General features: G+C 39.6%; 1 protein-coding gene across 15 annotated transcripts in view; it reads right to left on the minus strand.

Moving 5' to 3' along the window:
• The window catches only part of APBB2 (amyloid beta precursor protein binding family B member 2), a 179,622-nt gene that overhangs the window by 44,165 nt on the left and 112,851 nt on the right, over positions 1–22,606 (minus strand). For 8 of the 15 annotated variants that reach the window (XM_030493253.1, XM_030493254.1, XM_030493251.1 and 5 more), the window contains 4 exons: positions 19,848–19,910; positions 19,342–19,427; positions 19,164–19,224; positions 3,403–3,549 (listed from right to left, as the gene is read on the minus strand). In XM_030493253.1, the coding sequence (XP_030349113.1) occupies positions 3,403–3,549; positions 19,164–19,224; positions 19,342–19,427; positions 19,848–19,910 (357 nt within the window). The remainder of the gene's footprint in view (positions 1–3,402; positions 3,550–19,163; positions 19,225–19,341; positions 19,428–19,847; positions 19,911–22,606) is intronic. The other 7 variants (XM_030493263.2, XM_032920085.1, XM_030493261.1 and 4 more) reach the window with 1 other exon arrangement.

The following is a 22,606-nucleotide window of genomic DNA, read 5'->3' on the forward strand; positions in this document are numbered from 1 at the left end:
GAAACCCTCATTCCGCTTGGTTACAGTGGCTCAGGTCTTAATGACATCTAATTTTGTGTCTAAGACATACACTCACATCACCCTGGGAGGGCCTGCTTCCAGGGTTTCCAGGCTAGACAGCAAGGGGCAGACACTGCTGATCACCTCTCACCCCCAAATCTCCTAACAGGGATTCAAAGGGGACCTGTGACACAGAGCTGGCAGTGCAAGCACCGAGAGGGGGTATGGGAGAGGTAGGAGACATGGGCTGGTTATGTGATGCCAACACAAGAATATTTTGCCTGATGAAAAAAGTACAGCTGTAGCTGAGATGCAAGGCTGGATACAAGGGCTGCTCCTAGAAAAGCAGAAACAGATGTAGCTGCTATAACCATGCATGGAAATGGGCGAATCAGCAGCATTGAGATGCTTGTGGCATACAGAAAGAAAAACATAGGCAATAAAAAACAAAAGCCAGGATGACACCAGGCAGGCCAGGATGGCGAAGGAAACTAAACAGAAAACAGCCATCACAAAGAAAAAGGGTGAGAAATTTGCTTGGAGAACAGAAGCTGTAAACAGATTGTGTGAAGAATGTTACCAAGTGTCACAAAGATTGCTTTTTGGACCCATTTTCTACTTATGTATTTGTTCCAGAAGGAAATTATTAAAAGAAGGTAAAATCTGTTCATCATCAAAATACACTGGGATTAGGGTATTAAAACTGAATACAACTTAGCTGGAAAAGATTGGAGAATAGGCAGATAAGCAACATAAATCATAGGAAATTATCCTTGCAATGCTCAAGGGGTAGCTTGGCCGCAGTCAGAAGCAATATATTTTGCTACAAGTTTTGTTGCCTTATTATACAAAAAGCTATTTTAGAGATAAAAACACTGTATAGGGCAAGAAGAAATGATTCAGACAGAATGGGAGCTTGAACATGGGCCTCAGTGTCTCAGACTCCTGGAGAGCTGCAGAGACCTGATGGTCCAAGATGAGGAAAGGGAAGAGCCACATGGAGGAAGTGAATAAAGAAAGGCAGGCTCAACCCCACCAGTCCTTGAGGGAAGTGTTATAAATGGCGCTATATAGGTCGATGGCAACAATGATCCTTTTTCATGTAAGTGAATTTGTAGTATACATGAATAGAATGCATGGCAAAGTAGCAAAACAAACAGATGAGTTTTTCTGCTTAGATTTTACTACAGAACCATGGAATGTAGGAATTTACAGGCAACTTCTTTTGGAGGGGAGCAAAGGGCATGAAATCCCACATTAAAGCCAGTGACAAAGCTTCTGCAATAGGGCTGGGATTTTACCCAGGGTGTGGGGTTTTTTGTGTTTTGTGTTTTTAAATCACTTGTGTTTTTAAAACTTGGGGATGGTCCCAGCCCAAATTTCACTTTCATTACATTCCAGCTAAAATAAATCTTTAGCCAATCTTAAAACTGTCTCTGCAGTCATCAGTTCTAGCTTCATAATAGATTCCTGCTGTATGTACTGCATCTGCTATGTCAGTGACAAGCACACTTTTTCCATGTTCCTTTCTAAAACATGTCTCTTCCAATCACTCTTGAAGCATTACATTGCCAGCACAAAAATGTGGTTGGTTGTAATGATTTCTTTTAAAGATCAAGAAGACAATACACTTCAGGGGCCACCTATCCAAGCACAGTGCCTCATTGTTTTGTCAGGCCTATTTTTTATATTGTTTTTAGGAATAGCATTCTTAATTAAAACTTTCATTCAAGAGGACAAAAACTTTTCACCAGTTTGGCTTGAAAACCTGTGAGGGATTTCAACACAGAACAATAGGACTGACAGAGAAATATGGAAAAATGTGAATATTAACTCTTAAACCAAAACAAAGCACACAATTTCAAAGTGAAAGATATATTTCAAATTGATCAAAGTTCCGTCATCTGAAAAATGGATGGGATTACATACATGTAAAGACATTGGGCTTTTTTCAATCCTGGCTCAGCAGTAAGTCCAAAGTCCATGACCGACACATCTCTAATCACTTGTCTAGCTGTATTAACTAAATAGAACTGTTCCCAGAAGTAAGGAAAAATGAGACCAATGTTATCTTATTCATTTATATGTACAATATGTATTTCTTACATAGAAAACCCCTTCTGAAATTACTTTAAACAGACATTCCACAAATGTGTTCCTGGAAACACAGTTCTAATTTTTAAAGAGGCACTTTCTCCCAGTTGCTGCCCTGAAGCGTCTCTGCACTGGTGTGCCTGTAGCCACGACACTGACTCAAGCCTTGGGCTGCAACAATAACTTGGGAGACTGAAGGATATTTTTCCTAAAATTTTTACTGAAATAGACAAGTCTTTCTTTTAATTCCTCTTCTGTTTGGCAGTGCCGTTTCTCTTAGATCACATAAGTGAAGGTTCCAACATTCACTCTTACGTCACTTTGGCATTCAGACTGAGTAGTAAATCCACATTAGTGTAACCTCATGAAAACATGTCAGGAGAAAGGCAGAGAATAAGATTTGGATGAAGTTTAAATTGTTCCATGAACAATCAAATAATGATGCTTTTCTATGGATTTGTCTCCTATGTCACCTATATGTCCCACCACTATAACCCTACCTTTTCCTTTCTTCTTGTTTCACTTACTGATTCCTTCACACCTTCCACTCCTTCATCTATTTTAGACAGTTATGTCTGACACCACAATACCTTAAGCTTCCTTCATCATGTTTCCCCCTGAGCTCACATAGCATTAGCCTGTCTTTCCTGCCAATTCAGAAAGCAGCACAGAGCTTGTGTGGTTCAGCTGATGGAGGTGCACTGACCCATCAGCAAACTAAGAAAGAGGAGAGCTGGGCTCTGTTTTTCCCTCAGTGTGTGAGAATCTGGCACTCTTCAAAACTGGATGACACTGGTGAACAGATTCAAGAGTTACTGGAGAGGAACCAACAGACAGACTGATGACATGAAATTAATTTCCTTCTGAAACTGATTAAATAATCATCTTAAAATAAGGCATCTGTCCATCTGTCTCAGTCTTCACACACATTTCAAAAGCACAGGCCACACCAGTCTGGGTTTCCTTAAAGCCTTTTTGCCACTGAAACCTCTGAAAATGCTGTTCCAAAGCACCACTTTCAACCCTTTGGTCAGGAGAAAGACTCCACTGATTTTGGCTTGGGTGACCCCAACACTGTCATTCCACAGGTGTATACCAGTAGAGACATAAACGTGAAGGTGAGATCTTTGATGAGTTTAGAACAAAAATGGCAGCACTCTCCTTGAGCCCTTTTACATTTCTTTGGCAGTGCCAGCTGGGATAGGGAAATCCCAGACGCAGAGCATGGACATATCTGCCTACAGAGTTTCAAGATGTTTTATAACATGAGAAGGATGTTCCAAGAGAAGTAGTTCAACCTGTTCTTACCTCTCCCCAAATGCCAACAGTGTCTCTGATGTCGTTTTTACAGTAAGAGAGCTGTCTGATGCAGTTGTTCACAGCAACACTGCTTTTTCCAGGAGCCAGATCTTCTTCTGCCATTTCTACCCAGCCCAGGGATCGCACAGCAAAGCACTAAAAAGAAGCCAGAAAACATCTGAAGATGTATTGGAGTACACAACACGCTGCTGTATCCAGCTATGGAATTCTAGTCGTGCAACAGAAACTAGACAGTTAAGCTTAAAGATCCCCACCTAAAAGAGGAACAAAATCAAGGCCTTGTAGATGAGCTTATGCTCAAAGATAAGTAAGTTAAAATATAATTTGAGAATGGCAAGGTGACAACATTTGAAGGAGCAAAGAAGAATATATGACTTGTCAGAAAAGATACCTGTGAAGGTAACAGTAATGATTTATAATCAAACACTTTTGTTTATATAAAGGAGGAAACAAGGGAGCAGTAAATAGTAGGACATATACAAACACAAAGAAATAAAGGAAAAAGCAAAACTATATATATAGTAGAACAGAAATTTTAGCTAGTATCTAGAGCTCTAATCGAAAAGAAAGAAAATACTATTGGATTATGCCTGTTGTGAGATTCACGCTCACTGCCTGGCTTTTAACCAGAAAATTGATTTGTTTTTGGATTGCAGCAATCATTTCTGCAGTAAGTTTAATGAAGGCAGCGAACAATAACAAACTCGAAGCACTAACAAAAAGATAAGCTATCATAAGAGGAAAGCAGGCTTTTTCTAGAAGAAATTAAAAATGACCTTTAAAATAAAACAATCTAATTATCCAGTTTTTTAGCAGAAAGATGTTTAGCCAACCAGAGTACTCAGTTGGCAGAACAAGCCAAGGCAGCATTACTTGGCACATATGGTGCTTTTTGCAAACAAAACTAAATGGGAAAAATGGAATGCCACCATCTCTACCCTACATTTACTAGAGAATAAAAAACTAATTCTGGAAAAAACCCTGCACATTTACTCTCAGGCTTTATGATGAGTGACATACAGACCTCACACTAAGTGAATAGGAGTCTGACTACAAGACCAGGATTTCCTCCAGAGAACAGTATGGATACCTCACTCTCAAATGGCAATGCACCACCAGTGACGGATGCACAACAGACTGACTGCTGTACCTCCTTAACAGAATCACCAAACAGTTCAACAATATTAGTTCCTGAATGACCCCATACCAAATTCCTGCTGCCTGCTAGGTATTTACTATGGCAACAGACACCACCACGAAATGCTGCCAAATCAAATCCCACCCTATCTCTGAGCTCTGGTTTCCCTGTGACTCTTTGCTCGAGTCGGTGATTATATAGTGCACCAGCATTGACATGAAGTTGCTCTCACTCCTTACATCCAAACCTTCTTTGGTAGCCATGAAGATGCCTACAGAGGTGCAAGAGTCAGCAGGCACAAGTTCCAAAAGCAGAAGCAAGACAATTCACAACTAACAACTGAAAACCTGGCATCATGTAACATCTCTGTTCTTTCACCCCAAGCCTTCCCTTGCCAAGATGGATCAAGTATTGATGTAAATTAGTTCTCAGCCCTTGGCACCCCTGCCTGCTTCAGTGTTATTCACACATTTCTTCTAAAATGCTATGCTGTCCTGGAATGCTATGCTATCCTGGCAAACTGACTTGCAATTGTTTCAGTTAATCCAGTTCCCTGTCAGGTACTCAGCACAATTTTGACCTTGCAGGGACCAACACTCACTGTCCAGTGCTGTCGCCTTGTGCCACAGAACCTTCTTTGCAGTCAGGAGCATCCTGCTGGTCCTTGGGAAAGCAGGCAATGATCCTGGGAGCTGCCTGAAGGATGCTGGAACTGGTGGCTGCTGGGAGTCGCACTGCCTCCAGTGGGACCCTGCCCACATGGGCACACAGCCCAGGAGCAGCAACAGCAGGTCCACGCTGGAGTTACTAATTAATCATTCTTCTTGAAATGCAGTAAATATATCAGCTTCAGAGCTCAAAAGCTGACATTGAATATTCATTTGCTGCCTTCTAAAAACTGCTGTGAAGTCACTGAGTAGATCAAGCTCACACACCATCGCTGAGGTGCCATTTGGGAAACACTGTCCTCAAAACAAGACCCAAAACACCAAGGTATTTTAAATATACGTAATATGTCAACTTTGGCAAACTAAGGGAGGAATAAAATTCACCAGTGGGTAAAAAGATTAATGTGTTTTTCCCTCCTTGCCTTTAAAAGTTCTCTCCTCCTCCAGCCTTCTTTCAGCTTGCACAATACACCCATCCAGCCTACTTCGCCGAGCAGGAAACTCAGCCTAAGAGCCTGCCTCTTGTACCTCTGGCACCTACTCCCACGAGTCACTAGTGATGTATCTCCTCTAAGGCATTAGACAGCACATGTGCTGCAAAGTCTGTGAAACCCTACATGAGAGTGGGTAAAAAATTAAAGCCTCTTGTGCCTCTAGACCTCTTTTTTGTGGATGTATTACTATTTTTTTTCTTTGCTTTGCAAAGAAGGAAACCAATATTCAAATTCTCCTACAGTGCTGCTTCCTGACACAGCTCTGCTGGAAACCCACAAAAGTGCTGACTTTCAGATTTTAAAGAGAGATGAAGGAGAAGGTGAAAGAGGAAACAAAGGAGGGGTCACCATTCAGGGGTGCTCTTCACTTCAGGGCTTCACGAGGTACTAAAATATTTTCTTAGCAATTATTAAGGTCATTTAAGCTCAAGATGGCAGAATTGTTTCTGGCACATTAGATGCTCGTGAATCTTGTTGAAAGTGCTGTGATGCCCATTAGGGTATTAAATATTTATCTTTGCAAGCTTTTAAAATACAGATTTTTACCTATGCCAGAAGAAAGAGGTTTTTTTTACAAGTATTTCAATATTAAATTGAATAATAGAATACCACCAGAGAGAAACATTTTCTACATCATCTTAAGAGAGGGGAAGAACCAAATATATAGAATAAGCATACTGTTTCCTCATTATTCTTCGTATCTCAACCATGTCTGCAATTTGTTAGCTGCTTTTTGAACACAAAGATAAAATGAACAGAATATATCTTAAGAAGGCAAAAAACTGGTGAAATACAATCAGTTTGAGTTGACTAGAGGTAAATATCTTATTAGTAAATATGGTGAACCCTTCTGGTATTTTTTCCTGGCCATTTTTGTTCTATGTTTAAAATTTCTCCAGTGGTGGCATCCACTGTATTTCTTTCCCTTCTCACCCCATTGTCATGACAGTGGAGTGAGCTGGATGGGACACTCTTGTCCACCCTACATACTGCCCTCTTATGAAGGGCTTGGTTTCCTTCCCTGCTTCCACTCCCTTTTGGTGCTTCCAAGCTAGGTAGATGTGAGAAATCCTGGTGGCTTCTGTTGCCTGCCTTTGGTTTGTGTGTTTTACAGGAAGCCCTTACCGTAAGCCAAATAAAGTGCTTCAGAACAGCTTCATCAAAACATACGGATTTCCCAAAGACCCACTGCAAACAAAAAAACTCTCAATAAAACCCAGACTCAACATCCCACTCACAAGGCAACACATGTACCTGAGAATACACATACAAGAAACATTCTTTTGCTCAAAATACACACAAAGACCAAAAACCTTTTACTTCTTGGTTAACTGAATACATGTGCTGGCATAATTCAGAAGTGATGGCAGCCCTTCATGCAGATTTCAGCTCTAGAAAATATGACTCAGAGAAACACCCAATACATACCATGCACGGTTCATTCATCATGAGTGTAACAGAAGTATTTATACACATAGCTATGAGGTGGGAGAGTGGTGTGCACGCATGCCTGCAGCCCTCTGCATATTGCCAGCAACTGTATTATAAAAGATCCACTTCATGTTTTATTGTTGGTGGGATCTTCCCCCCTTAATTATTTGGCTCAGAGGTTCTCTCCAAAACAAAAGAGCATAAAACCCAGCAGAAACAAACCACCTAATGTCTCCCATCAGGTATGACCCAATTCTTACACCAGGGCTAGCCGAGTTAGCCACAACAGCAGAACTGCTTAATGTTGTCGCCCACAAACCATCATTGTTCCCTGGCTCTCACCAATGATACTTAATAGCCAAGAGACAAAGTGCTTCCTTTGACCTGAAAGAACTTTGCTAACTGAACCCTCTTTTCTGCTGGAACTAACATCTAGTCAAAAGAAGCCAAGCTGGAAACCCGAGTGCACCTCTCCTTGTTGATGAGCTCAGTAAAACAGCCAATCCTGGTAATGCCGGTTGGTTACATACCTCTACTCGAGGCTCATGGATAATTACTGGCAAATTGTAATTACTGGCCTATCATAATGTCAAAGTAATCCAGATGCCAGCTTTTGGCTTACAGTAGTCTACCTAATTTCTTTTTTCCATTAGAGAATAAACAAATAACCCTTGTATCATGTTATACATTATTAATATTAACTTACAAAATGAAATCTTACAGTTTCCTGTGCCTGGTCAGACCACCTGCTTTATCTTAAAATCAAAACTCTAAATAAGATGATTTAAATAACAATATCTAAATAAAGATAATGGAAACTGCCTGTCACCAGACTCTTCAAGAGCTGGCAAAGAAAAACAGTTTTGAAGAAAACCAAAGAAAGCTGATGAATACAGCAGGATAAAAGAGATGTAAGAATTACGTACTGTGTTTGGATCACTGCTATTTGGGATTGGGATGATCAAAGATACTACTGCAAACACCATGTGTCTGAGAAAAGTGAATGAAAAAAGGTCACTTAAACCATGGTGTGTCAATAATCTCCTATTTTCATTTCAATTGCAGACTTCGCATTTCCTGCCAGGCTACACAGGACATTGTGCAAAGAAAACACAGGGGGAAAGAAAAGGCCAGCTTATCACACACTGCCCCATGAAAAGGCAGGTGAATTGAAATGAAAACACAGGTATCACTGCTCAGCTTTACAGTTCTGGGGAACATATGTTTGCATGGCTGCAAATCCAATTAATATTTCAGGGTTAATGACCTGTATGCAAAAAACCAAACTCATAAATGCTAATCCAAACTCTGTAAAAAGCTGTAAACCTCCCTCATGCTGCAGTTCTCGTCTAAAGCATTGCCTAAAGCTGGGGAGCTTCAGGTCTGAAAGAATGAATGAACTGTGGACCACACTTCTGCTCTTCGGCATAGCAAAACCTTTACCTCAGGGTAGGGTTCTGCTCTGCTGCAGATTTTCCAAGAGGAACCCCTGAAGGAGCTTTGACAGGAACACAGAACCATGACAATCTCTGCAGGTAAGCAAATGCCTCACACTAGCTGTTGCTCATGTAGTGCTAAGCATGTAACATTAAAAACAATAAAATCACTGAAACCAATGTAAATACAATCCCCTACTAGACAGAGGACAAGAGATCAATTACACATGACTGATGGCAGGGTAGTATTGGAAACTGTATGGATCATAAGGGCATGGGTAGAAAATACCCAACAACAGGGAGAAAATGTATTAGAACATTAGTTTGAGAACAACCACTTAATGTACATTACAAAACCATGGGCTGATTGTTTTTCAGATCACACAGCTGTTGGTAGCCACTATGAACATCTATATTAGAGTATGTTTGCCTTGGCGATTTAAATCTGTGCTACTAAAATTCTCTATTTCTGAACCTACAGGACATGGTTCTGAGCAGTTTCCCTTTGTTTCCCTTTACATTTTTTCTTATTAAAGGTTATATCTGTCTGCAGACATATGTAAATCATTACAGTATTTAATAAGGCCTTTTATCACAGACCACTGAGCAGGCTTGTGCCTGAGACACAGCATGCAGGTCACATAGTTAACTGTTTCTTATGCAGCCAACACAATCTTTGAAATAGCTTTTTTTTTTTTTTTTTAACAGTTTTAAAATAAAACAAAGTATCATATTATTTTGTGCTTTGAAAGATCAAGTATCATAAAATATAGCCACTCTGTTCTGAGAAAGAAGTATGTTCCAGTATATTTGCCTGCTTGCACTGAGTCCAGATGAAAATACTGGAGATGATGAAAGCCAAACTGAGTAACAAAAGAATAAAAGATCTTATATGTTTAATGAACAAGCAAACACTTTCATTTAATTGACATGAGTAGACTGCAATGCATTCATTTTCTCAGAGAAATACTGACAGTTGTCACATGGAAAATTTTAATTACAAAAAATTAAAAATGGAGAATCAAAACCATGCTAATAAGATTTTTCAACATCTCCAGCCTTCTGTTGCAGTTCATGCTGTATTATTGGAACTGCTGAAAATGTGCATGCAGTACAAAAATAAGCATACAGATACTCAGGTCGCAACAAAATGCAGAAATCCCCTACAATTGCTGTTTCAATCAGACGATTATAAATTAATAAAATACAAGGGCTTTACAAATAATGTAAATAACCTTCAGAAGAAATTACTTCTCTCGAGCAGGTCAATATTGAACTTTGTGCTCTCACAGTCCCTTACTCATTCTCCAAGACGCTACAGTCTCATTTTTCAGACTCACAGACTCCAATGCATAGAATGACAAAAGTCCCTCTCTTGTTTTGAGTTTAATACTTCTGTCTCAGTGGTTCCTGCTGGCTCACAGCCAGAGGTCAAATCTGCTCTCTCAAGGCAAGAAAATGCTGCAGGATGATTGTGCTGGCTTAAGATTTTTTGAATCCCAATTTCTTATTCATTACTGTATTTCCGAATCAAGTAAAAGATCTAGTCAGTCGAGCAAAAAATGGAATGGACACTATTATTTCTCTACTATTACTCTTTTGCTATATGTAGGTCTGAAGAAATTTAAATTGCTTTATTCTTTTCTCCAGTCTTTTCAGTAAAGAAATGGCTTTCATTTCAGATGGTTTGTAGATACTTTGACTTTACATCGTAAAGGAATGGGTTTATGGACTGCATTGAGCTAAAGGTGTTTTAGATTTCATTTTAATGCCGTGAACTAAAAAACGTGCTTCCTCAGTGAAGGAATGATGCTCAAATTAGGATCTGTCTTGCAGAATAACTGAACTGTTAGAATAACTCACGCAGGTTTCATTATTCTGCAACACATGAAAATGACCCCAACACACACAGACAAGCCCTGCAGGAGTTTACAGGGCATGAAGGAATGTGTGCATTCATTTCTTAAAAAATAATGCTCTGCACTTTTTAACTTCAACCTTAAATGCAGTGTTTTTCTGATGTCGGCTTTTCTGCAGGGTGATAGATGTAAGCAGTTCTATTGCAGCCAGCAGCACTTTATGTTGTACTGTGGTGATAATTTCAAAGGTAATAATGCTTGACACCCAACTTAAAAAAACCTCCAAAAAACACAACACAAAGCAAACCAAACCACATGAAAAAAACTTTAGGTGAACTCTCAACCTTACTGAATCAATAGAGAAAAAACTTCCAGCTCCACTAGAGTCAGGATTTCATGTCTATTTAGAAGCAACATTGTTAACAGTAATTTGGTTTCTGCAGAAATTATGTTTACAACAGGATCCAAAGTCAATGGAGTTGATTGATTCCTACTCTTTGAAAAAGACTCAAATAAACATAGAATCACAGAATAGTTAGGGTTGGAAAGGACCTTAAGATGCACCCCAAGTCCGGAAGTCTTGAGCCCTAGTAGGCCTCCCACATTCGAGGACCCACGCTGCCTTACTCTCACACTGCCTCCCTCCAGCACTGCGGAGCGATCACCTTCAACCATATGGAATGATGCATACCCACATAAAGGCAACACGGCATTATGATGTACTGCATATCTCCTGTATTTAAATCTATTTAGAGACAAATGTTACCTCCCACTCCCTCTTCTCTTTGATGAAATGCAGGAAATTTTGGCAGGGAAGACTTCTGCTTTTTCATAGTGAAATTTAAAGGTAGAACTAATACCAAAATAAATATACATGCTAGCTAAAGCTATCTAAATATTGCTGTTACTCACACAATGTTCTGTTTCAACTGATTTTTAAATTAACTTCCTCCATAAATGTACCTTTCAGCAGGTCCGTAACAGACAAATAATACAGCAAGCTTGTACTATGCTGTTTTCAAACTGTGTATATACAACATATAACATATATATAACACATTTTTATATATATACACACACATAAAAACACAGTGGGTTTTTTTTTTTCACTAGAAATCTATGCAATGAAGTGGTAAGCTTTGTGACACTGCAGACTAGAACACGTTATTTCCCTCACTGCCCTAAACTGGCAAGGTAATATAAATAATAGAAGTACAAAAATATCATCTGATCAGTTCATTTTGTAGCAGCAAGATGATGAACAGACACTCAAAAGGCAGTACACAATCAATGGGCCATTCTAAAGCTGGAGCTGACAGAGGCTACATATTGGTTTAGAGTTGAAATGGTTGGGCTCCAGTGAGGAATATGAAAGGCTGCAAGCTGTGATTACCTCCGCAGTGTATTAGCAAAGATGCCAGTGAGCTGATGGGGAGGCCTGCCAGCAATATCAGCAGCGGCTGAGCTAAACTGGGAGCTGCCTGAGCACTGAATCCGTTGGTCTGCAGAATGGCAACAGGAGCTTTTTGCCTATGAGACATGGGTACAATGAAGACTGCTTCTTCCCCCGGTTTCTGTCCGCTCCTGAGGGTTCCTTCATCAATCACACAAAGTATTGCTGGCTCAGTGTGCTGCACCACAAAACAGTGAACGAATTGTGATTAAAAACAACTAAAAATAAGAAAAATTAAAATACTAGGAAGCACAGATTCTTCCTAGAAAATAAAAATATCTCTTTTAGAGTAGCAGCTAGGTGGTTCTCATGTTTTTCCTTACACAGACATAAGGAATAGCAAGATGCCTGGATGTCAGTCCCAGCTACTGCCAATTAATGTGGACTAGCTGACAGAATAGCTTTAAAAGTAGATCCAGGCCATTAAGAAACACCAGGAAACCACCACTCTTCCACATTTAACACAAGGCCACGTTGGATGGGACTTTGAGCAACCTGGTCTAGTGGAAGGTGTCCCTGCCCATGGCAGGGGGCTTGGAACTAGATGATCTTTTAGGTCCCTTCCAACCCAAACCATTCTATGATTCTATGTTCTGCTGAACAACCATGGCTTGTTAAATGGTTGTGTACAGCAAGATGCCACACACAGCCAAGAAAAAAAATGCATCATGCATACCCATGAGAAACAGTGCTGAGGATGACCGTGGCACTTTGACCTCGTAAAGCAATAGAAAACTCTTCTTAAAACAGCCACCACTGGAAGAAATAGCATCATTTAAAAAAAAAAAAAAACAAACCCCAAAAAAACCAACCTAAAAAAAAATCAGGTATATTCATGTTTTCTCAAACATGGCCAACACTTCCTAAGAGAGTAGCTACAATTTTAACATCACTGTTTCAACTTTGGAAATGGCTTCCTGTTACTCGGAGGCCACATCAGCACATCGGGTGCGCCATGGCTGTGATTTCAGAGGCAGGGTACGCTGGCTCCAGCACCACCTCTCCCAGCTGGCAGCCAGGGAAAGAAGCTACCTGCGTGTGAGGAGAGAGGTCATCAGCGTGCACCCAAACTGCCCATGCAACAAGCCACTCACGGCACTCACAAGGCAGTAACTCTTCCAGGGAAAAGTGTGACCCACGCAACTCCCATTTGCATCGTTTATCCTCCTGTTATGTAGTTGCCATCTACGTTCTTACCACTCTAACAACAATTCCTGATCAACAGACCTGTGGCAGACAAGGTCAACATCAATACTGGAACTTTATGGGCCAAGGAAATACTTTGATTTTATTTGAAACAGAAGTGTTCCTATATTTTACATTCCCCTTTCCCAATCCTGTAGAAATCCAGCACCCAACACAACCGCTTGGTACACTACATCTTAATAAAGCAAATACTGATAATTCAAGACATAATTATTGCATTACAAACTTGGAAAATATTGGTAACTTTTAAAGCAGTTTCCATTCTCTTTCACGTGAGGAATGGCTTTGTGATATATTTTTCTAAGAAAGACTACAAGTGAAATCTCTGTCTATATTTCTCCTGCTGTTCAGTCACCCATGTCCTGATCATGCATGATAGCTTTATATCTAGTTAGGTCCCAGGGACATGTAGGATTTCTAGGAGTGAAAAACATGTTACATTTTACAGGATGTAATTGTAAATCTTGAAGGGCTCAAGAAACAGATGTTTATATCGTACGTGTATCGCAACAATTGTTATAATATGGAGAAGAGAAGGCTCCAGGGACACCTTATAGCCTTCCAGTACCTAAAGGGTGCCTACAAGAAAGCTGAAGAGAGACTTTTTCCAAGCTAACTTTTTCCAGGGACAATGGGTAATAGCTTTGAACTGAAAGAGGGTAGATTTAAATTGGATATTAGGAAGAAATTCTTCACGATGAGGGCGGTGAGACACTGGAACAGGTTGCCCAGAGAAGCTGCGGATGCCCTATCCCTGGAAGTGTTTAAGGCCACTTAGCTGAGCTTTGAGCAACCTGGTCTAATGGGAGGTGTCCCTGCCCATGGCAGGGGGGCTGGAACTAGATGATCTTTAATGTCCCTTCCAACCCAAACTGTTTTACAATTCTACGAATTAAGCATATTGTAAATCAGATTTGTAGCTCATATTTGGGAAAATGTTACATCTTTTTCTGGCCTGGTCTAATTTTCATTTTCGATTAAACAAGACTACACTTAGGGACAAGGTGGAAGCAAACATCCTCCAGATGGAAATCTGTATTATGAGGTACCTCACATCATGACATTATCACTTATAACATCACCTAATGACACAATAGGTGTCAAGAGTAGTAAATACAAATCATAGAGAGCTAATGGAGGAGCAAACACACTCTCAAAGGTTCTAATGTACAAAATGAAGACGACTTTTTTTGAAGAAAAAAAAAAATCGTTGAGATGCATTTTAGTGCTTTAGTCTGCTATTTCTAAAACTGCTTTTGAGGCAGAATGCTTTCGAGCACTTGCATCATTTGCCTGCAGCATCTCCATAGCTGCGGGGATGCCTTAATGCAGCTAATGGGGAACAGCCAAAATCAGAATCAACCAACCAGTTTAGAAACTGCTGTCACCATCACTCACCACTGCTACCCAGAAACTGCAAGGACGGAAAGATGGATGAACTTTTGCTATACTATAGTAATTGTCAAGGCTGACCTCTTTTCAATTATTCACTGGATGTTACAAACAGAAGATCTGTGTTTTAAGTCATTATTTTAAAGCCACTGTGGTAGTGAGAGTGGGAAGAAACTAAGGGCACCTTTTTGTTTTTGAAAGAAAGAAGGAAAAGTATGCTAACCCTGAATTCCACTACAGTGTTTATTTTGTTTTTATGTTGGGGTTTTGTTTGTAGGGGTTTTTTAAAAAAAAGATTTTATTCCCAGACTGTTCTTCTTCCCTCTGAAAGCCTAAGATAAGCCAAGAGGAAAAGGCAACTATTTTTTTAAAACTATTGAATTCTTACTCTATAGTTCTTTTGATTTCAAATATTTAAGAACATAATTTAAGAAAGATCTGTGAGCAGGGAGTATAATCTGCTTTACTGCATTTTGTGAAACCATTTCCACACCATCTCACCAATGCAAAAATCAGTATCTCCAAAGACGCATTTAGTTTTCTATTGACAGTAGTTCAGTGTTAAAAGAACTATGCACACGCTGTTCAGGCTAAATACAAAAATACAAAATACAAAAGTTCTGCTGTTCACAAGAATCTTTCAGCTACTGGCAATAAGATTCTTTGAAAAAACCCAAAACAATCCCCAAACCAAACCAACTCCCCGCTCCTGACCAAGGCACTATTCAAATTGTTGAGATGAAGACCAGAACTTTCCTTCTGCTCAAGCTTAGCTTCTAAACACTGGCTATAATTATGGCTTAAGCTGCAACTGAAATGATTACCTACTTAGGAATTGAAAAGGTAAATTAAATTCTACGTCAAGAGCTTTCCAACAGAAATATGGATGTTTTAAAGCTACCCTACAAGACCCTGGAAAAACTCCAACCAAACTAACAAATCCGATTGCCATGGTTAAGAATTAAAGACAGCAACCACAGAGCTGCTGCAACAGCCAGGGAAACGGGGACTTGTAAGGAGACGGCAATGACCCTTCTAGCCTCATTATGAATAATTAAACACACTTGGGTTGTTTACTTTAATAAAACTAAGCTGAAGAAGAGACATGATCACCTGCTATAAACGCACTACAAGATGGCTAAACATAAGAGGATTAAAAATAGCCTCAAAAATTTAGGTTAAAAGTTTTTAACCATCAAAGGAAGGTAATACTTGAATCAGCTTGTCAGTAAGACTAATCAAGGCAAAACAACCCCAAAAACAAAACCCCAAAAAAATAGTTAAGAAGAAACTTGAAATGAATGCATGGGATTATATATTGTGGTTAACCATAAGGGTAACAGAATAGGTTCAAGATTTCTTTTAGTCCTCTACGTGCAACACGTCCTATTTCCTAGCGAATGAAAACCAATGACTGATTTTTAAAGAAACAAATTCCTATTCCAAATCCAAGCAGAAGTACCCTTTTGGAAGAAAAACTGCTAAAGAAGCCAAATTTTCCTTTCCAATTTAATCTATTTCCATAAGGACACTTAAGATGGAATAAACTCCTCAGGTTTAATTAATTGATTCAAGTCCATTCTTGTGGCTTTTTCTAGTGTTTCATGTGCTCATGAAATTCAAAAATCTGTGCTTTACGCTGAAAGACTACAATACACCTTTGTAGAAAGCCACATTTAAAAGGACAGAATAAAGGCAAGCCCAAATGTCAGGCCAAACAGGCCAATCCTGAAATTATTTTGGAGAAATTGACTCACTTAAGCTTTCAATTTTTCATCCCATTTTTAGAGACAGATTTCCCTGCAGGTTCAGTTTCTTTACAACACCATGAGAAAAAATTCAGCATCTTTCTATACTTTTACACTTGGCCATCTTAGCTTACAACAATGTAAGAAGAAAGAGCCCAGAGGAATTTACAGACCAGGACTGGTAAAACATCTTTACCTCCCTTGAAACTCAATTAGGAAGGCACAGGTTGCTTTATAAATTAACCAGGAAGGTTATGATCTGTCTCCTGGGAAGTACCAATTCAAAACTCATTTCCAGTTGTGCACGTTTCACATGCAGAATTAGGATCCTTGTCAAGTGCAATGAGCCATCTCTTCAAGAAATTCCTACCACAATAAATTACTGAAATCAAGAAGCTGGATATAATCACTCTCCCCTTTCTTTCCCTTCCCCTTCTCTTTTATGGCCTTGTGCAGACAACCTACACCAAGATGCCAAGGATATGAAGCTGCATCTTAAGCACATGATGTATAGAGAAACATCTGCTGTTTATTGACAATTTTGCATGCTTAACTGTGTTGCTGCATACATCACTCTTCTTACAAGAATTACATGAATTATATGACACACTTTTCCTAAAACTGACAAGTATGCAGTGCTACAATCTGCAGTTGATACTCTCGGAAAAGACAACTACTTCAGCTTTCCACAAGGTGGCATGATTCCCTTTGCTGAAAGAGAGCATTACTCAGTGAGGAAATAGTCTTTTTTTTCCTCCCAAATGTATTCGCCGCTATGATGAATAGGTTTAAATAGGCTTAAGATCTCTAAAATATCTCTAATGAGGTTCATTTTAACAAATTCTTCGAATAGCGAGTTTAATGAACTAAAAAAAGCTTCCTTCTCTTATGCTGAAATGAAAAAAAAGTATCTGCGTTCACTGCCGCACAAAAGCAAGCTTCAATCAAATATAGTTAAAGCACAGCATGCAATAGAAGAGAGCCCTAAAGGGCTAAAGAACTGATTTTCCATGTCTCAGGTCATCAGTTTCAAATCCTATCAGACTTCTCTCAGTCTTGAAATATTTCATGTAAAATGGGCTAGAAAGGAATCCACCTACCATACCCCCTTCCCATCCATGGGAGAATTAAAGATCGCAGAGCATCTTCCACCAGTGAAGATTTTCCCTGCTGTTTCTGGACTACTTTCCTGCTGTTACCATCCCTGTAAGGTACAGCCATGAGTAACCGCTTTTCCTGTGGTTGGGGCAGAGGCAGAGGCACTGAACAGCTCTGCCCACAGCCTCTTCTGCTGCAAAGCAACACCAGTGCTTCTGAGCTTCACCCACTGGACCACACAATTGGTCATGGCTGACCCTGCACAACATCCCCATCAGGCCGTGACAGACAGGAGGTAAGGTGCTTTGACTCAAGCGATTAAAAGAAACCAACAACCCAGACCAAACATATAGTTTCTCCTCTATTTTTTGCCTTGCTCCTCTCAGTCACTTCTGCAGATGTTTCAGTGCTCAGTTTTGATACCTGTTTAAGTGTCATCAGCATGGTTTTGCTTAAACAGGAGAAACAAATCCAGCTGCGATACACAAAAAAGGATAAGCTTTTGGCACTGACCCATTTCACAGACACCGGATGGGTATCAGTACCATAAATTTTGAAGTTTAAACAGAAAGCAACAAAGGGAAGGGAGATGATGACACGCGTTATTCATCCACACAAATGCTGCCACAGTTCTCCAAGCAGGAAAGGCTCCTAATTCTACCTAGTGCTAATCACCTGGTAAAGAGTCAGACATATCAAAATACTGCCTCCCTATAATGCTTTCCATACCATAAGGCTTATCATGAAAGGAACAGCTTTCTGGTTCTGTGGACTGGTACCTAATGCCCATCAGTCCTCTTACTCCATTTACTGTGCTCAGAATTTAGTGCTTGTCATTGTAATGAGCACAGCTGAAACCCTTGCTTTTTAGCTGCCAGCCTGCCAAGCAAAACACATCTGAATTAAACATCACAAGCCAAATAATCAAGATGACAAAGAAGTTTAAGTACCCTGATCAGTCTGTTTTCTCTCCTAAAATATGTCATTAATGCTAGTATAATTATTAAATGTTATATACTGTCTTCCTGCATATGAGTAGCTTCTAATCCTGAGAGCCACTGCAGGTGTATGGCACAGCCAAAACACTTATATAAATTACTTGGATTTCCAATTACAGAGATTCACATACATCCTTAAAAATGAATGCAAGCACAAGGCAAACTATCAACAAGACAAATCTGGAGATAATGTATACAAGCAATCAAAACCTGCTGCTGCTTCTTTCTTCTCCAAAATCTTAGATTACAACAGTAAAGACTCTGATTTAATTGTGTGCTTTTTCACATAATGATCTCATTTTTCTCTATGAATTTTATTCTCAAACCAGGTTGCATTCTGTGTTCTAAAACATAAAGTTCCGTGATCTAAAAAGTCTTGGTATTAGCTCTGAGCTCAAGCAGGCACATAAACGAGGAAGAGTACTTAAAAAAAGGGGGCAAACTCAAGAATAAAGAGCAAATTCTGTCACCGAATGCCTCAGGAAGCTATGCAGCCATGACAATCAACAGAGCCCTCTCTCAGGGCAGAAAGCTCACTTAGTTGTGCAAAAGGTCAGTTATTGCAGTTGGACAGTAGAATATTAAACTGCAACGTTCAGTTTCCTGGTTTACGTGATTTTAAAATCAGTCACACTTTCCTGACCAAACTGAATGAACCTTTAAATCTGCAAATTCCTTTGATGAAATTAGTCTTGTACAGTCAATCTACATTGTGCCAAGAGGAGAATTACAGTTAATTTCAAAACGTAGGAGACATCTGCACCTTGCAAGTCATGTTTACAATTGCAAATTTTTAACTGTTATCCCATTGTGGATCTTCTTACAGACCTTGGCTTCTGGATCACTGTTGATGCTACAAGAGTCATCATCATCAGATTGTGGACCATTTCTGTTACAGGAGGGGGAAAAAAAAAAAAGACAAAATTAATCTTAAAATCATATAAAAATTACAGCACAGCACAAAATGGAGCTGGTCATTCCATGAAGACTTCTGAAATCATTGTACCTGAGCTTCAAAGAGGCATAGCGTAACGTTGCTCCTTCAAACTCTTTCAGACTTGGGTCTGGGTTCACAGTGGCTGCATGCAGATCCTAGAGATAAAAGCAGTGCTATTAGTATAGTTTTAAGTGCTACTAATACAGTATTAAGTACACCACCATGTTATTTCAAAGGGAAATTAAATCCTCCCTGCAAAGAAGCGATAGTATTTCTGGCTGAAGTTGAAAAAGAGGCATGCATATATTCTCAAGCTGCATTTCATTCACTGCAGGCATCTTATTCGTTACATCATGGCAATTGCCCTGCTAGTTTAGACTGAATTCATTCCAAGTGGAAAGATCAGAAAAGCCAGCATGTTTGTGAGCTAGACATCCCTAGCAGTACCCCCATTCACTTTGGCCTAGGTTATGAATGACATTCATGGAAAAATAAAAAGGGAAAAAACCAGCCACTGCCATGCAAAAAACAAGGGTAATAGTATTAAAGGTTCTAAAATCTGACAATATACTTGCCTTCCAAATGTCACTATTAATCTTTCCCCCATTCAGTACAGCAAAATCACTCCATGGCTGTTTCTAGACACATAATTATTCACACAGGAAGAAGCACATTGATAAAAAAAAAAAAAAAGAAAGAAAGAAAGAAACAAAAAGGAAAAAAAAGAAAAAAAAACACAAGACACTGTTGTTAGCATTGATATTTACAGGATGGGTTAGGGAACAGATCACCTCAAACTTTAATTACTCCACTATACCATGGCATTTGGAGGAAAGGGGAAGGAAGACATGCCTCTAACAGTTACTTACCAAAACAAATGATTGAAACAAGGAAAGTTAATATAAATTAGGAACAGACAATGAAACTACTCTTTAACTATGATCTTAAAAGCAAGCAAAATGAATCTGAATATGAATGTTGGCCACAGCTGCTACAGCCTTTGATAAACAGCAATTAAGGGGAACCATTGGGCTTTCCATCTGATTGGCGCTTTTGCTAAAAGACCCCAATACTACTGGAACTAGGAATACTGAAACACAACTATATATATACAAGGATAAGGTATATACCAGGTAAAAATCGAGTATTTTTAGAGACAGAGCACAAGAAAAGGACAGTGAAGGGAAGGAGGATTAGTAAGGGGCGCAGAGAGACTTCTTCCTGAAGAAAGTCTAGCAGCTTTTTTAAAAAAGTGGAACAAAACAAAACCCAAACAAACCACTCTCTCATTTCTATTCAAGTTTCTCAAAATTTTCAGAGGTGTTCACTGGTACACTCAAACAATTACCAGTGCATTTAGCACTACAGCAACCTAAGGCTCATCCTTCTCTGTTAAGCCTGGGAGGAGCAGCTGATGTTGGTGCTGTCTTCCTCTTACCCACGAGGACAGAAATCCCAGAGTCCTGGGCAAGAGCCAGGCGGGACGGGAGATTTGGTTGTTGAGAGACTCAGAGCCACCTCTTCATAGATTCACCAATTCAAGTATTCCTGTACCTAGTGGCCCCTTTAAGATGAGCTCTCCCAGGATGTCCAGCTCAGCCCCAAGATGAAGTGATTGCTATTCATATGGCCCAACACACTAATTTGCAGGGTGGACCTCTCACCTCAGAAAGGTTCTCAGTACCTTTCACTAGAGGAATCATTTGTGAGAAAACAACTCCCTGCAGTAACTCTTCCCTAAAATGCCTTTGAATTAATTGAGTTGTTAGTTTTTCCTGCTAAGCCCCTCCTCTTTAATTATTAGCTGCTGCTGGTTATGTTCCCTACAGGAGAACTTCTAGAGGTTATCCACGCCTGGGATGAGTCACGCTATAAGACAACACAACTACCATCACCAAATTCTGCCATGATCTTAAAGAAGCTCTTACTAAAAATTAAACCCTACATCTTTTTCTCCCCACAGGAAGTGGGAAAGAGGCAGCAAAACCTCTAAAATGTGGAAAAGAATGTTACAAAGGATGAGGATTTACAAAGAAGTCATTTGGCAACACATAGGAGAAAAGAGCCCTCTAAAACCAAGTCAAATTTAATCAGCTGTGCAAAACCAAAACACATTTTCATGCTTTTGAGGGGAAGAAAAAGCAGGAATGTTCCAGATCATTCATATTTAACATTTATTAGTATTTTTGTTAAATCTGCCAGATTTTCGCATAATGCTTGATCCATAATTGCTCTGGATTGAAATTTACTGATTATCTTGTGAAAGAACAATTCCGTTGCAGCCTATGCAAAACTAAGACATTGTCATGTTTCTCCCTTCTTAAAACTTCTTTTGTTTTGCCATCTCTAAGCATTACAGCATCATTCCTCCCTACCCATTTTTTCCTGGTTTTCTGTTCAACAATAGTAAGTAACAGCTTTTCTTTGTGCTAAACATCCAGAGTAAGCTACAACATCAAAATGGCTGACTTGATCCGTTCTTCGTTGACTGCCCTCAGCTGTGAGCCACATTCTATCAACTGAAGCAAAGCTTCTGTACAGCACATCATTTAAGAGACAGGGACACAAAATAAGAATTTAAATTAAAAAATAAAATAAAATAAAAAATAAAAAAAAGGAGGAAACAAGACAAAAGGTAAAAAAGCATTACTCAGGGTGGGGGAAAGGCATGTCTAAATGTTTATTTGACAAACTCAAAAGCTGAAAGACCCCAAATAAACTCATCTCAAACTAGCAAATGATGCTTCACAGACAAATGTGATACAGATGGAAGAAGTTTTTTTATGGACTCATGGAAGCCTACCGGGACAGATATGAAATGCTACCCATGCCAGTCTTCAATGCTAGATTATGCTCTTTCATCTGCCTAAGACCTATATATCCCCCAATCTTTTCAAAAGAAAGCAATACAAATTCCAGCACGTGGGAATGAGCTAAATCAGCCCTTTCAAATCACATTATCTCAGAGCACAGGCTTCCAACAGCAACGAGGGAACACAGCTCACAAGTGGTCCAACTTGGAGCTGGAAGCTGTCCACCACAACTGCTGCTACCAGTGATAGTGCCAGGATAAAGGCATTTGGGAGTCCCTATTCTAGATTGGATTCCACATCTTTCGCGAAGTGTCAGATTGACCGTAACACAGACACCCAGATCAATGCTTCGCAGGGAGGGAGAGGGGGAGCACTTGGAGTAGGCTGCAGTGCAATGAACAGGGACTGCACCAGTATTGCCTGCAAGTGACATGGAGATGATCAGGTGCTGGCAACTATCAATGAAGGAGAGATGAAAAAAATCAAAGATTCATGATAGCTGATATTGTTAAATCTAGATT

The sequence above is a fragment of the Strigops habroptila genome, chromosome 7 (genome assembly GCF_004027225.2).
Source record: "Strigops habroptila isolate Jane chromosome 7, bStrHab1.2.pri, whole genome shotgun sequence".
Classification (NCBI taxonomy): domain Eukaryota; kingdom Metazoa; phylum Chordata; class Aves; order Psittaciformes; family Psittacidae; genus Strigops; species Strigops habroptila.